This window comes from Dryobates pubescens, chromosome 18 (assembly GCF_014839835.1).
Source record: "Dryobates pubescens isolate bDryPub1 chromosome 18, bDryPub1.pri, whole genome shotgun sequence".
NCBI lineage: Eukaryota > Metazoa > Chordata > Aves > Piciformes > Picidae > Dryobates > Dryobates pubescens.
The window spans coordinates 16455674-16469505 of record NC_071629.1 but is presented as its reverse complement, the minus strand read 5'-3'; the positions used below and the strand labels follow the sequence as shown (position 1 = coordinate 16469505).

Genomic DNA, 13832 nt, shown 5'->3' with positions numbered 1-13832 from the left:
CAAGTCTCTTGCTCATAGCTGGTTTGCTGCTGTGGTTTGGATCCAGGGAGGGACAAACAGTGATCATGCACTGATGGTTGTTGCTCAGGAGCTGAGGACTTCCCAGCTTCTGCACAAGGAGCTGGAGGGGAGCAGGGCCAGGAGAGCTGACCTGAACTGGTCAAAGGGATGTTAAATCCCACAGGATGTCATTCCCAGTCCCAGTGTGTAAACTGGGAAGAGGTGGCTGAGAGAGGCTGATCACTTGGTGGGGCATTGGTCAGAGGAGGGGTGAACAGCTGCCCTGGGGATCTCTTCTTATTGCAACCCATGAGTTTTACTATTTTTATCCCCACAGTTCTCTCCATCCCACCAGGGAGAAGGGGAGTGAGTGGATGGCTGTATGGAGCTGAGTTGCCAGCTGGGGTTAAACCATGAGAGGAGAGGGAGAGGGAGAGGAGGAGGAAGAAGGAGAGGAGGAAGAGGGAGGAAGACGACAGGACTAGGAGAAGGAGGAAGGGGAGAGGGCTAGGAGGAGGAAGAAGAAGGAGAGGAGGGAGAAGAAGGAGAGGAGGGAGAAGAAGGAGAGGAGGAGGGAAAGGAGTGAGAGGAGAGGCAAAGAGAGGGGCGGTGAGGAGGAGCAGGAGGCAGCGGCGCCGCCCCGGGGCTCAGCAGCCCAGCCCGCCGAGCCCCCTCCCTCCCGTGGCTCCCCGCTCCGAGCCGGGGCCGTTCCCAGCCCGTGCCCCGGTACCGTTCCCAGCCCGGGGACATCAAGGTCACCCCTTGAGCGACAGCGACAAGAGCTCGGGTGGGCGGGTGTGGGGGGGCGGCTCCCGCTCCCGTTCCTCGCTCCCGCCCCAGCCCGGTGCTCGGCGGCGGAGCCCTGCAGATGTTGCTCTTCCACCTCCTCCTCCTCCTCTTCGGCAGCCCCAGCAGCTCGGCAGCCGGCCTGGGGGTCACAGGCAAGTCTGAACCTGGCGGGGGCGGACGCGGGGGAAGATCCGGGACCCCTCCTGTCTGGGTGCCCTGCGTGGTCCCGGGGGGGGGAAGGGATTCGGTGATCTTTGGGGGGTCGCAGCCAGAGCCATTCCCTGGCACTGGGGGGAATTGTTTTTGTCCTGGTTCCTTCGGGTTAGGAGCTAAAGCGATTCCCAAAGTTGGGCACCTTCCTTTCCCGGGATAAAACCTTTTCCGGGAGGATCGGGAAGGGGGGGTGGGGGGGTGAGGGTTTCCCCGGCTCTTAGAGCAGTTTCCTGGCAGCGATCCCGCGGGAAGGAGCTCCTCTGGCTCCATCACCCCCCCCCCAGTTTGTGCCCCGGTAGAGTGGGAGGGAGGGAAAGGGGTCCCCAAAAGGATTCGTGTGCCCAGGGAGAGTTTCATGGAGGGTTCCTGCTGCCAGAGAGGGCTTTGTGGAAGGTTCCTCCTCCCGGGGAGGGTTTCTTGTGCCCGAAGAGGGTTTCACGACACCCCAGGAGGGTTTCATAGAGAATTCCTGCTCCCAGGGAGGGTTTCATGTGCCCAAGGAGAGTTTCCTGACACCCAGGGAGGTGTTTTCGGCAGCCCGGGGAGGGTTTCCTGCGCCCAAGGAGGGTTTCATGACAGCTTACGTGCACCTAAGGAGGGTTTCCTGCAGCCAGGGAGGGTTTCCTCCGGGCCAGGGTGGGGTTTCTGCACCCAGGGAGGGGTCCATGTGCGCAGGGTGGGTTACCCTGTGCTCAAAGAGGGCTCTGCAGGCAGATGAGGCTGGAGCTCAGCACCCCTGTGGAACCAGCTCCTTTCTCCTTCAGCTCGCACCCTCTCCCCCTGCTACTCCGCCGATCTCAGGCCAGCAGCCAACAGCCTCGTCTCAGCCGTGGGCTGCAAGGTGCTCCTGACAGTACCACCACTGAACACCAGCCAGATTGTTTTCTGGGAATACCAGTCTGGCCCCTGGGCAGGAGTCATCCTCAGCTACACCCTGGATGGCCCCACCAACACCTCTCAGCCCTACGAGAACCGCACCAGCTTCAACGAGACAGACTGCTCGCTGCAGCTGGTGCTGCAGAAGGGTGATGAGGGGCTCTACAGGTTCAGGTCCAGCTTGGAGGCCACCGACTGGTTCCAGCTCCGTGTGCTGGGTGAGTGATGAGGTGACCCAGCCCAGGTGTGGCAGCGGGGGGAGCCGTGGGTCTGCAGGCTGACGCCGGCTCCGTCTCTCCCAGAGCCGCTGCCCGAGCCGGAGATCCTGGGCAACGTCTCCGTGAAGGCTGGGGGCAACACCAAGCTGGTTTGCCACGTGCTGGAGGGGCAGGTGGACTCCTACTGGTGGAAGAAAAATGGGGAGCTGCTGCTGGGCAGCGACCACATCCAGTTTGTGGACCACGGCACCTTGTGCATCCTCAAAGCCTCCATGAACGACAGCGGCTACTACACCTGCGTGGTGCGCAACGAGGTCAGCCAGAATGAGGCCTCCTTCCTGCTCCATGTCCAGAGTAAGTGGAGATTCTTCCTGGTGTCCAGGAGAAACAGCCCCCAAAGCCCCTCAGCCTCTTGCCTGGTGCCCCCAAGCCCCACATCCTCTTGCCTGGTGTCCCCAAGCCCCACATCCTCTTGCCTGGTGCCCCCAAACCCCTCATCCTCTTGCCAGATGTCCTCAAACCCCTCATCCTCTTGCCTGATGTCCCCAACCCCTCATCCTCTTGCCTGATGTCCCCAACCCCTCATCCTCTTGCCTGATGTCCTCAAACCCCTCATCCTCTTGCCTGATGTCCCCAACCCCTCATCCTCTTGCCTGGCGTCCCCAAGCCCCACATCCTCTTGCCTGATGTCCCCAGTCCCCTCATCCTCTTGCCTGATGTTCCCAAAGCCCCTCAGCCTTTTGCCTGGTGCCCCCCAAAGCCCCTCATCCTCTTGCCTGATGTCCCCAGTCCCCTCACCCTCTTGCCTGATGTCCCCAAAGGCCCTCATCCTATTGCCTGGTGCCCCCAAAGCCCCACATCCTCTTGCCTGATGTCCCCAGTCCTCTCATCCTCTTGCCTGGTGCCCCCAAACCCCTCATCCTCTTGCCTGATGTCCCCAACCCCTCATCCTCTTGCCTGGTGTCCCCAAGCCCCTCATCCTCTTGCCTGATGTCCCCAACCCCTCATCCTCTTGCCTGGTGTCCCCAAACCCCTCATCCCATTGCCTCCCTGTCCTTGCTGGCAGCAGGTTTTGCTTGGAGGCTGTGGGAAGGGGGTTGAACCTGGGCTGGCTGCAGGGTCTTCTCCTCTGCAGATTCCCCCAACGTGGTGCTGCCTGTAATCCTGGCCTGCGTGCTCGTCGGCTCGCTGGCGGGTGAGTGCTGAGCCTTGCCTCCTCCGGGGGTGCTCTGCTGGGGCCAGGCTGTGAGGAAGGGTGGGCTGAGAGGTCCTAGGCTGGGCTGATGTGGCACAGCCTCGATGGGCCCTGCATTTCCAAACCCTCATCCCAACGGGCTGGGCTTGGGGCTTTGTCACTGCTGTCACTGCAAGCAGGGTGTCCCTGTCCCAGAAAGTGATGGTGTGATGGTGCCTTGGTATCTCCCCTTCCCTTTCTTCCCCCCCTTCTCCTTCCTCCCCCTTCTCCCCCCTTCTCCCCTTTTTCCCCCTTCTCCCCTTTTCCCCCTTCCCCCTTTCCCTCCCTTTTCTCCCCCCTTTTCTCCCCCCTTTTCTCCCCCCTTTTCTCCCCCCTTTTCTCCCCCCTTTTCTCCCCCCTCTTCTACCCCCTTTTGTACCCCCTTTTCTACCCCCTTTTCTCCCCCCTTTTCTCCCCCCCTTTTCTCCCCCCTTTTCTCTCCCCTTTTCTCCCCCCTTTTCTCTCCCCTTTTCTCCCCCCTTTTCTCCCACCTTTTCTCCCCCCTTTTCTCCCACCTTTCCCCCCTCTTTTCCCACCCTTTCCCCCCTCTTTTCCCACCCTTTCCCCCCCTTTCCTCCCCTTTTCCTCCCCTTTCCTCCCCCTTCTCCCCCCCTTTTCTCCCCTTTCCCCCTTTTCTCCCCTTTCCCCCTTCTCCCCTTCTTCCTTCTCCCCTTCTTCCTTCTCCCCTTCTTCCTTCTCCCCTTCTTCCTTCTCCCCTTCTTCCTTCTCCCCTTCTTCCTTGTCCCTTTTCCCCCCTTCTTCCCCCCCTTCTTCCCCATCCCTTTTTTCCCCCCTTCTTCCCCTTCCTTTCCACCTGGGTCACCCACACCCCAAAATCCCATGGACACTGGAGGGTGTCCCCCAACCCTTCTAGGGGAAGAGTTCTGACCCTCCCCCCAGCTCTGCTGCAGTCTGCTGCCCACAGAAGGCTCAAGGAGCTTGCTCCCCTCCATGGTTTTGCTTTGTCTTGCCTGCAAGGGTGGTCAGGCATTGGAATATGTTGTCCAGGGAGGTGATGGACTCCCTGGAGGTGTTGAGGAACTGTGTGGCCATGGCACTTTGGGACATGGCTTAGTGGCCAGGGTGGTGTTGGGTTGATGGTTGGGCTCGGTGATCTTGGAGGTCTTTTCCAACCTTAATGATTCTGTGAGTCTTCTCCTGTTTTTTATATTGGGAGCTGCAGAGCATCTTCTCCAGCTCATCCCCTGGCAGAGTGAGGACTTTAAGTCTCAGGTTGCCAGCTGGAAACTGGGAGGGTGGGGGGAAAAAACAAACCACCCCAGAGAAGCCCAAGTCTGGCCCTGAGAAGAGGAGCTGGTGGTTGAAAAAGGAAGTGGGAGGCTCTCCTGGGTGTTTAGGTATTGCACAAAGGGTTCAGGTTTTTCCAGTGGAGAGCCTGCAGGCACTGGGCAGGTGCTGGAGAAGCTCATGGGTGTGCTCCTGCCCTCCTCACCCCCTTGGCTCTCCCCTTGTACCGCTCACACCCGGCCAGAGCTGAGCGGCAGCTGGGTCGGGACCACCCGGACCTGTGAGCAGGATGGGGGTTGGTGCACCAATAGCCACCCTGGATCAGGGGGTGCCCCCAGCTGGAGGTGTGCCATGCTGTGGCTGAGCACCCCCTCCCTGGTGCTCAGAGGGAATGTTGGTGTGTTGGCAGGTGTCTTCGTGTGGTGCAGGAGCAGAGGCCGCCAGCGCCTGTAGGGGAGATGCCTTCGGCTCTTCTGCTGGGGGTGGCTCTGCTCCTCCAGCCACAGGTACAAGCCAGTGTTTCATTGAAGCCCACACTGCTTTGGGTGGGAAGGGAACCTTCAAAGCTCATCCAGTCCACCCCCCTGCAGGCAGCAGGGCTGTCTCCAGCAAACCGCTTCTCAACCCCTCCATGTGGTGCCCTGGGGCTTTCCAGGGGCAGCAGCTCCCCTCTCCATCATTGGAGTTGCTCTTCCCACCCACCCCAGGACATGCAGGCTCCTGGAGAGCTGGAGGAGAAGCAGGGAGCAGGAGGGGACAGGGCATGTGGAGGTACTGCTGGTTACAGGGTGGCCATCCTGAAGCCAAGCTGCAGATCTCCTTGTCACATACTGGACTGGTGTCACAGGCTGTGCTCTTCGCTCTCCTGCTGGTGGTTACCACTATGGAACCATGGCATTCCCTGCTCCTGGAATCCCAGGCTGGTTTGGCTGGGAAGGGACCTTCAAAGCTCATCCATCCAACCCCCTGCAGCCAGCAGGGACCTCTGCAACCAGAGCAGGTTGCTCAGAGGCACAACCAACCTGACCTGCAGTGGTGCCAGGGATGGGGCAGCTACCACCTCTCTGGGCAGCCTGGGCCAGGCTCTCAGCACCCTCAGTGTCAAACATTTCTCCCTCCCCTCCAGCCTATTCTCCTTCTTTGGGCTCAGACCACCAGCCCTTCTCCTGTCACCACAGGCCCTGCTCAAAAGTCTGTGCCCAGCTTTCCTGTAGGTCCCCTTGAATTCCTGCAAGGCCACCACAAGCTCTCCCTGGAGCCTCCTCTTCTCCAGGCTGAACAACCCCAGCCACTCAGCTTCCCCAGAGCACATCTGTGGCTCAGCTGAAGCCAGAGTCTGGTTTCCAGTAACTGCTCCAGACTGGCACAACCCAGGCTGCAGCAGCCTGTGGGCTGGAGCAGGGCAGCTGCTGTTCAGAGCCATCTCTGAAGCCTTAATGGCTGAGCTGGGTTTGAATTCCCCAAGGGGCTCCAAAGGGTTCTGGGAAGTGAGGGCAATCTCCTTGGAGCTTGCTCACACCCTGTGACCACAAAAGACTCTGGGCCACTTTCTGAAGCTTCTTGCAGGGTGAGGACCAGAGTCTGGCATCAGCTGAGCCACAGATGTGCTCTGGAGGAGCTATCTGGGGTTGTGAGGTGATGCTCTGAGGATGGAAAACCCCACCCCAGCCAGCTGAAAGCAAGAGACCTCTTGGTTGTCCTGTGCAGCCAACCCCCAGAATACTCCTCCCAGGGATGAACTGACCAAGGGAGCTCCTGAAATGGGGAGCAGAGGACAAGGCCAGAGCTCCTCAGCACTCCTGCAGCTGGCTGAGGGCTCAGCAGGTGGCTGGGTGAGTGGCAGGTGGAGGAGCTGTGTCCAGGAGATGCTTTAGATGGAGACCTTTCTTCTCCTTGCAGGCAGAGATCTTGAGCAGCTCTGTCCTTGCTGCCTTCTCCAGTGGTGGTGCTGGTGGAAGATGCTGCCTGGGGAGTGCCAAATGTCTGCTGCTGTCCCAAGCTCTTCTGGGCTCTCCTGAATTGCTCAAGCTGCTGAACCCCTCAACCCTGCCTGTCAGCCACCACCTTGGATGACTTCTGTGGTGTGCTGCCCTTCCCCAGGACCCCTTGTGCAGCCCTGGGGCACAGGTGGGCATGGGCCTGCCTGGTGACCCAACTGCTGCTGTGCTCCAGAGCTCCTCACCCCTCCTGGGGCTTCCTCCAGAGGCTGTGTGGGGTGAGTGCTTGGAGATGACTCTGGGAAGAGTCCCCATCCCCACCAGGCAGACACATGGTCCTGGGGAGTGCCATGGTGCTGGGCCCTGCCTCCCCAAGCTTTGAGCCCCTCAGTGTGCTGTGCTTGGGGCTTGCCAGGCTGGCCTAGGGGCTGAGGTCCTGGCTGTTCTGCTGGGTTTGGCAGTCTGGGTGGGAGAAGCTGGATTTCAGCCTCAGCCTGAGGCTGCAGTGCAGGGTGTGAGGGTCCATCTTGCAGGTGTATGAGGACTGCAGCCCCCTGGGGGCAAAAGCCACCTCTCTGAGTGGTTTGGGGAGGTGGCTTAGGTCGTTTGTGGGGTTTTGTTACTGTCTGTTGCTGCCAATAAAGCTCCTGGTTGCCCCAGGTGCTGGTGTTATGATCTGCAGGAGTGGGAAACAGCCCCCTGGTGCAAGCTAAAGGCTGTGGTAGCAGAGGGATGTGCTCCCTGCTGCTGGAATCTGCACCAGCTTTGGGAGGTGGTGGATTTACCCCTGGTGTCCCACTGTTCTGTGGGAAGCTCAACAGCTATCACTGTGGAGCTCCTGCATCCCCATCCTGTCCCTCACCTGGCTCCTCCTGTGGTAGTCACAGCCTGGGGGACCGAGCTGGGGTTAAAAGCCAGCCCAGCAACCCTGCTCAGGGGCTGGGTGAAGGTATTTTTACCCTCTGTCAGCTCCCTGAGACAGCAGGGCCTGGCAGGCAGCCACCTTGGCACAGACCCTAGTGCCAGGGGTGGCTGCCCTTGTGGGGAGGTGCCAGCCAGGTGAGACAAGGTCAGGGATGCTGCTGGCCTTCACCCTGCCCATGCTTTCCAGAAGAGGCTTTTAGCTTCCAGGTCTAGCTGGTGGCCTTTGGCTGCAGGGTTGTGCAGGGCTGTGCTCCAGACCCTTCTCCAGCTTTGCTGCCCTTCTCTGGACCTGCCCCAGCCCCTCAATCTCCTTCTTGGAGTGAGGGCCCCAAAACTGACCCTAGCAGCCAAGGTGCAGCCTCCCCAGTGGCCAGTGCAGAGGGACAGGCTCTGCCCTGGGGCTGCTGGCCACACTGCTGCTGATCCAGGGCAGGCTGCTGCTGGCCTTCTTGGCCACCTGGGCACAGAGTGGCTCATCTCCAGCTGCTGTCAACCAGCACCCCCAGCGCTCTGCCCCCCTGAAATTAGAAGTGCCTTCTGCTTTCCTTCAGCAGCAGCTGGCAAGGCAGAGGTGCTGGGGAGGACCCGAGGCAGGCAGCAGTTGCCTGCTGTGGTTTGCCTGCAAGGATGGCCGTGAGGCTGGGGTCCTCAGCTGCTCTGGCCAGTCCCAGGGAGTGCAGTGCCCCTCAGACCCCTGCCAGCAGCGAGGCTGGTGGGTGAGGGACAGAGCTGCCCTGCAGGGCTGCTCCCCGAGGATGGAGGCAGAGTCCGGCGGCAGCCCCAGACCGGGACCCTGTCTCCTGCAGAGAACATCTTGCAGGGAGAGGCTCCCTCTTGGGTAGCAAAAGAGCTGGTTCCGTGCCTCAGGGACAGGAGGGGGGCAGGACTGCACCTCAGCAGCCCGTGGGTGATGCTGGTTACTGCTTTTCTCGTCCCAGTTGCCCATCCCCGGGCTGTTTCCCTGCTCTCCAGCGGAGGCAGCCAAGCCCTTTTGCCCATTCCTACTGTCCCTGGCTCTTTCTCACCTCTTTGGACTCATTTGCCCCTCTCCAGATGAGAAGCTGGTTGCTTCCACTTCTCGTGGCTGTGGTTACTGAGGGTACCTGGGGCTCTTTCAGGGGCTCAGGTCCCAGTTGTGTTTTCTCAGGGATGCTCCTGGCCCTCAGCCTTGGGGCTATTCCCCAGGGACACCCTGAATCCAGCCTGGTGTGGGATGAGGGACGTCCCAGGGCAGCCAGCACAGTAAGGAGTGTGAGAAGAGATCCCTCTGCTACACACACAGCACCCCAGTCCCTCCCACAGCACCCCAGACCCATCCACATCACCCTAGCCCCTCTCACACCGTCCCAGTCCCTTCCCACACCATCCCAGCCCCATCCACACCGTCCCAGTCCCTCCCACACCATTCCAGTCCCTCCTCACACCATCCCAGTCCCTCCCACAGCATTCCTGCCCCTCCTCACACCATTCCAGTCCCTCCTCACACCGTCCCAGTCCCTTCCCACACCATCCCAGCCCCATCCACACCGTCCCAGTCCCTCCCACACCATTCCAGTCCCTCCTCACTACCGTCCCAGTCCCTCCCACACCATTCCAGTCCCTCCTCACTACCATCCCAGTCCCTCCCACAGCATTCCTGCCCCTCCTCACACCATCCCAGTCCCTCCTCACACCATCCCAGTCCCTCCCACAGCATCCCAGTCCCTCCCACAGCATCCCAGTCCCTCCTCACACCATCCCAGTCCCTCCCACACCATCCCAGTCCCTCCCACAGCATCCCAGTCCCTCCTCACACCATCCCAGTCCCTCCTCACACCATCCCAGTCCCTCTCACACCATCCCAGTCCCTCCCACACCATCCCAGTCCCTCCCACACCATTCCTGCCCCTCCCCACACCATCCCAGTCCCTCCCACACCATCCCAGTCCCTCCTCACAGCATTCCTGCCCCACCCACACCATCCCAGCCCATCCCAGCGCTTCCTGATGGGGACTCACCAGGGCTGGAGCTCAGGCTGCCAGCAGGGCTTGAAGAATGGAGCTGAAGGGAGGTGGTGATGGGTGGGAAGTTGTCCCCCTCAGCCGAAGTGCAGCCCCCAGCTGGCTGCAGCAGAGGAGCCCTCAAGTGCTCTCTCAGCATTTCCCACTCATGGATGGAAAACAGCATCCATCTGAGGAGCTGAGCACTTCCCCCATGGCACCAAACCCTGGCCCAGCAGCTGCTGGAGCAGGCAAGATCCCAGCAGTGCAGCTGGGAAGAGCCATCTGCTCCTGGAGGAGGGAAGGGAGGGCTGCAGGTGGGGGTCCCCATGGGGAATGTCTTTATTTGGTTGGATAAATAACATCAGGTTGGGGTTCCTCTGGGGTTCCTCAGGGGTGAGGATGCCTTCAAGCTGATCCCTTGGCAGGACTTACTCCAGCATCACCTGCAATGTGCCAACCTGCAAAGGGAACTGCTGGAGGCCATGGGAGGGAGGTGAGGCTGGTGAAGGGACATCAGCATCCAGGGATGCTTTAGAAGACATCCAAACATCTCCCCCCACAAAGGTGCATCAAGATGCTGATGGAGCTGCCCTGCCCAGTCATCATTCCCAAGGATGGGGTCAAAGGGGCAGCAGCAAGCAGAGAAGGGGAGGAGTGGGTGTAGCACAGGTGGCCAAGGGCCTGGGGGTCCTGAGGAGGGGGGTGTGACATGGGGCCCTGTGCCTTGCCAAGCTGAGGGGAGGACACTTGGGCTGCAAAAGGAGCAGGGAGAGGAGAATGGTGATTGGGGTTTGCTTACAAGCAGAGCTTCCTTTGCTTCCAAACCCTTCTGAGCTGCTCTGCCCATTTCATTTTGGGGGTACTTAGAGTCATAGACTCAATAAGGTTGGAAAAGACCTCAAGGATCATCAAGTTCTCCTGTCACCCAGCACCTCAGGATGGCTAAACCATGGCACCAAGTGCCACGTCCAGTCCCCTCTTGAACACCTCCAGGGATGGGGACTACACCACCTCCCTGGGCAGCACATTCCAACAGCTAACAACTCTCTCTGAGAAGAACTTTGTCCTCACCTCGAGTCTAAACTTCCCCTGGTGCAGCTTGAGACTGTGTCCTCTTGTTCTGGTGCTGGTTGCCTGGGAGAAGAGACCAACCCCCACCTGGCTCCAACCTCCCTTCAGGTAGTTGTAGACAGCAATGAGGTCTCCCCTGAGCCTCCTCTTCTCCAGGCTAAGCAACCCCAGCTCCCTCAGCCTCTCCTCACAGGGCTGTGCTCCAGACCCCTCCTCAGCCTCATTGCCCTTCTCTGGACACCTTCAAGTGTCTCAATGTCCTTCTTAAACTGAGGGGCCCAGAACTGGACACAGGACTCAAGGTGTGGCCTAACCAGTGCAGTGTAGAGGGGCAGAATGACCTCCCTGCTCCTGCTGGCCACACTGTTCCTGATCCAGGCCAGGATGCCATTTGCCTTCTTGGCCACCTGGGCACACTGCTGTCTCATGTTCACCCTTCTCTCAACCAGTACCCCCTCTCTGCCTGGCTGCTCTCCAGCCACTCTGACCCCAGCCTGCAGCACTGCCTGGGGTTGTTGTGGCCAATGTGTAGAACCTGGCACTTGGATGTGTTCAATCTCATGCCCCTGGACACTGCCCATCTGTCCAGCCTGTCAGGGTCCCTCTGCAGAGCTCTCCTACCCTCTAACAGATCAACTCCTGCCCCCAGCTTGGTGTCATCTGCAAACTGACTGATGATGGACTCAATGCCCTCCTCCAGATCATCAATAAAGATACTGAGCAGGATTACTGAGGCTGGAAAAGACCTCTGAGATGATCCAAGTGCAGCCTCTGCCCTTTCAACCCACCACAAAAGCTTTGGCTTGAGGAGCTTGCGTGTTCAGCCCAGGCTTGGGGGTGTTTGGCATTGCTTTGCTGTGCTCACTGCTGTCTCCCTGTAGCCTTGCAGGGTTGTGAAGAGCCTTTCCCTTGAAACTTTCCATCCCTATCCAGTCCAATCCAGTCCACTCCAGTCCAATCCTGTCAGCCTCATTCTTTTGCCCCCTTCTGGAGCAGCAGAGCACTCTGTCCCCTCGTGAGACCACGACAGCAGGAGAAGAAAGAAGGGGTTGGAAACACAAGCAAAGCCATGCTTGGAAATAGAGTAAGGGAAGCCTTTCTTACCACAAAATAGAAAGTATTGAAGAGAAGGGAAAGTTACAGAGGGCTCAGAGAAAGGAATGGCTGCAGAGATGTGCACAGACCCAGGCTGGATGGGCATGGGTTATCTGGATGGAGATGGAGTCTCTTTGGATGCAGGACCCCCCCCACCCCACCCCCCCAGGAGCAAGGAGGTGAAAGCAAAAGGCAAGACAGGCAGTGCCTCCTCCTTGTATGAGGCACAGACAAGAAAGGGGAGTGGGGTACACATGAACCTGGGATTCCTCCCTTGAGGTGGAGCATCCCTGCCCACAGGAATCCACCTCCCACCAACCCAGGGGGTCAGGTCTGCCCAGGGGGTCAGGTTCCCCCCCCACCCCCACCCTGCAGGTGTTAACCCACAAGAGGTGACCACCACTGCTTGGGTTTTCTTTCTTCTATGAAGAGAGGTCAGGGAATGTGGGTGGGAGGAGCATCAGTTGTCCTCTGCACCTCTCTTGGCGACCCAGGGGACACCGTTTGGGGAAGGGTTTGGTCTGGCATGTAGTGGACTAGAGGCAGAGTTGTGGGTGCCTCACTTTGGCCAGCAGCAGTTTGCCCTTCCTGACTCTGTCCTTGGAGTTCTGCCACCACCTGCAGAAAACACAGACAGTGTCCTTTGGCGGCACTGAAGGAGCTCATCAGCCCTGCTGAGGCATCTGCTGAGATGGGGACAGGTTGTCCCAGCCCTGGGATGAGCAACCCCAGGCATATGCTGCTCTGGCACTTAACCATACCAACTTCTCTTAGACATCCCAACCCCTTTGAGCTGTCCCAAGCCCTCTTCAAGATCCCAGTCCCTCTTAGACACCCCAAAGCTTCTTAACCACCCCAAACCCACTTGAACATCCCAATCCCAGTCTCTCCTGGAGAACCCAATCCCTCTTGGACATCCCAGTCCATCTTAGATATCCTGATGGTTCTTAGCTATCCCAATCCTCTTTAGCTATCCCAAGCCCTCTTAAAGGTCCCTGTCCCTCTTAGACATCTTAATCCCTCATGGACATCCCAGTCCCTCTTAGACATCCCAGTTCCTCTTAGACACTCCTTATAAATCCCAATCCTTCTTGGACATCCCAATCCCTCCTGCATAACCCCATCCCTCCTGGATAACCCCATCCCTCCTGGATATCCCCATCCTTCACCTCCCCCCTCCCAGAGGGAAGCCCCTGCAGCAGTGTGAGCACCAGCACCCGAAATGCAGAGCTGCAGCATCAGCCACAGCTGGACCAGCAGCAGGAGAAGTAAGGGGTGGTCCCCCCTGACTCTCAAACCCCTCTAGCACCTCTGGAACAAGGAGGCAGGTGAGGAAGAGGAGGCTTGGTGAGGCTGAAGGGTGCAGTGCTGCATGAGAACCAGGTTTCTGTGAGCAGAGCAGGGTGAAGCAGGCAGAGGATAGGTGTGTTAGGGGGGGAGGAGCTGTGGGTTTCCTGTGGCTTGTTTTGGGTGAGCAGCAGCAGCATGGGGTGTTTTGGTCCCCAGCTTTAAGGGCAGCAGCCTGAGCAGTGACACAACTCAGGACACCCAATTAATTGTTCATAATTGTCCTCAGTCCCCACCCCTGGGAGGGGAAGGGGCCCAAAGCCATGGGGATGTGGTGCTGAGGGACGTGGTTGGGTGGTGGCCAGGCAGTGCTGGGTTAAGGGTTGGACTGGAGGAGCTTAAAGGTCTCTCCCAAGCAAACTGTGGCTCTAAATATCCCTTCTGAATTAATTGGTAACCCAATTACTTATTAATCTAAACTAATGAGGATGTGGAACAGCAGGGAACCAGCTATGGGCAGGGGGTTACCATGGTGGCAGCCTCTTGGGTGCTTAACCTTAAGTCCCTGTCCATGCACAGCTCCATCCTCTTCCTGTGACCTGGAAAGAAAGGAAGGAAAGGAAAAGCCATGGAACTCCCTGGCTTCCCCAAAGCAGCTGCTGGGTTTCCACCAGTGCCCTGGGGGTTCAGGATGCTTGCTGCCTTTCAAGGGAAGGAGGAAGAGAAAAGGGCTGCAGGGAGCAGGGATGGTTCCATGGCCCTGCTGTGTTGGGCTGATGGTTGGACCCAGTGACCTTAAAGGTCTTTTCCAACCCAAACAATCCCATGATTCAGCCTCTCACTGGGGCTCCCTTGGTGGCCAAACCCAGGAGAGCCACCTTCTGGGGAGGAAAGCAAGGAGGCAGCATGGAGAATGGACTTCTGCCTATGATGGGCTGCAGCAAGAGAAGTGTGGCCA

The 13832-nt window shown here is 59.0% G+C and overlaps 1 protein-coding gene across 1 annotated transcript; it reads left to right on the top strand.

Moving 5' to 3' along the window:
- Window positions 1–725: 725 nt before the first annotated feature.
- LOC128898091 (HEPACAM family member 2-like) lies at window positions 726–6952 on the top strand. Its single transcript, XM_054169585.1, has 6 exons — window positions 726–941; window positions 1767–2096; window positions 2181–2450; window positions 3232–3291; window positions 4988–5084; window positions 6478–6952. The coding sequence occupies exons 1-5, from the start codon at window positions 869–871 to the stop codon at window positions 5029–5031; spliced, it is 777 nt and encodes a 258-aa protein (XP_054025560.1). The 5' UTR covers window positions 726–868; the 3' UTR covers window positions 5032–5084; window positions 6478–6952.
- Window positions 6953–13832: the final 6880 nt, after the last annotated feature.

Coding starts and splice junctions, on each gene's coding strand:
- LOC128898091 (XM_054169585.1), top strand. CDS start 869: ATGTTGCTCTTCCACCTCCTCCTCCTCCTCTTCGGCAGCCCCAGCAGC. Junction 942..1,766: donor AGCCGGCCTGGGGGTCACAG/GCAAGTCTGAAC, acceptor TTTCTCCTTCAG/CTCGCACCCTCTCCCCCTGC. Junction 2,451..3,231: donor CTTCCTGCTCCATGTCCAGA/GTAAGTGGAGAT, acceptor TCTCCTCTGCAG/ATTCCCCCAACGTGGTGCTG.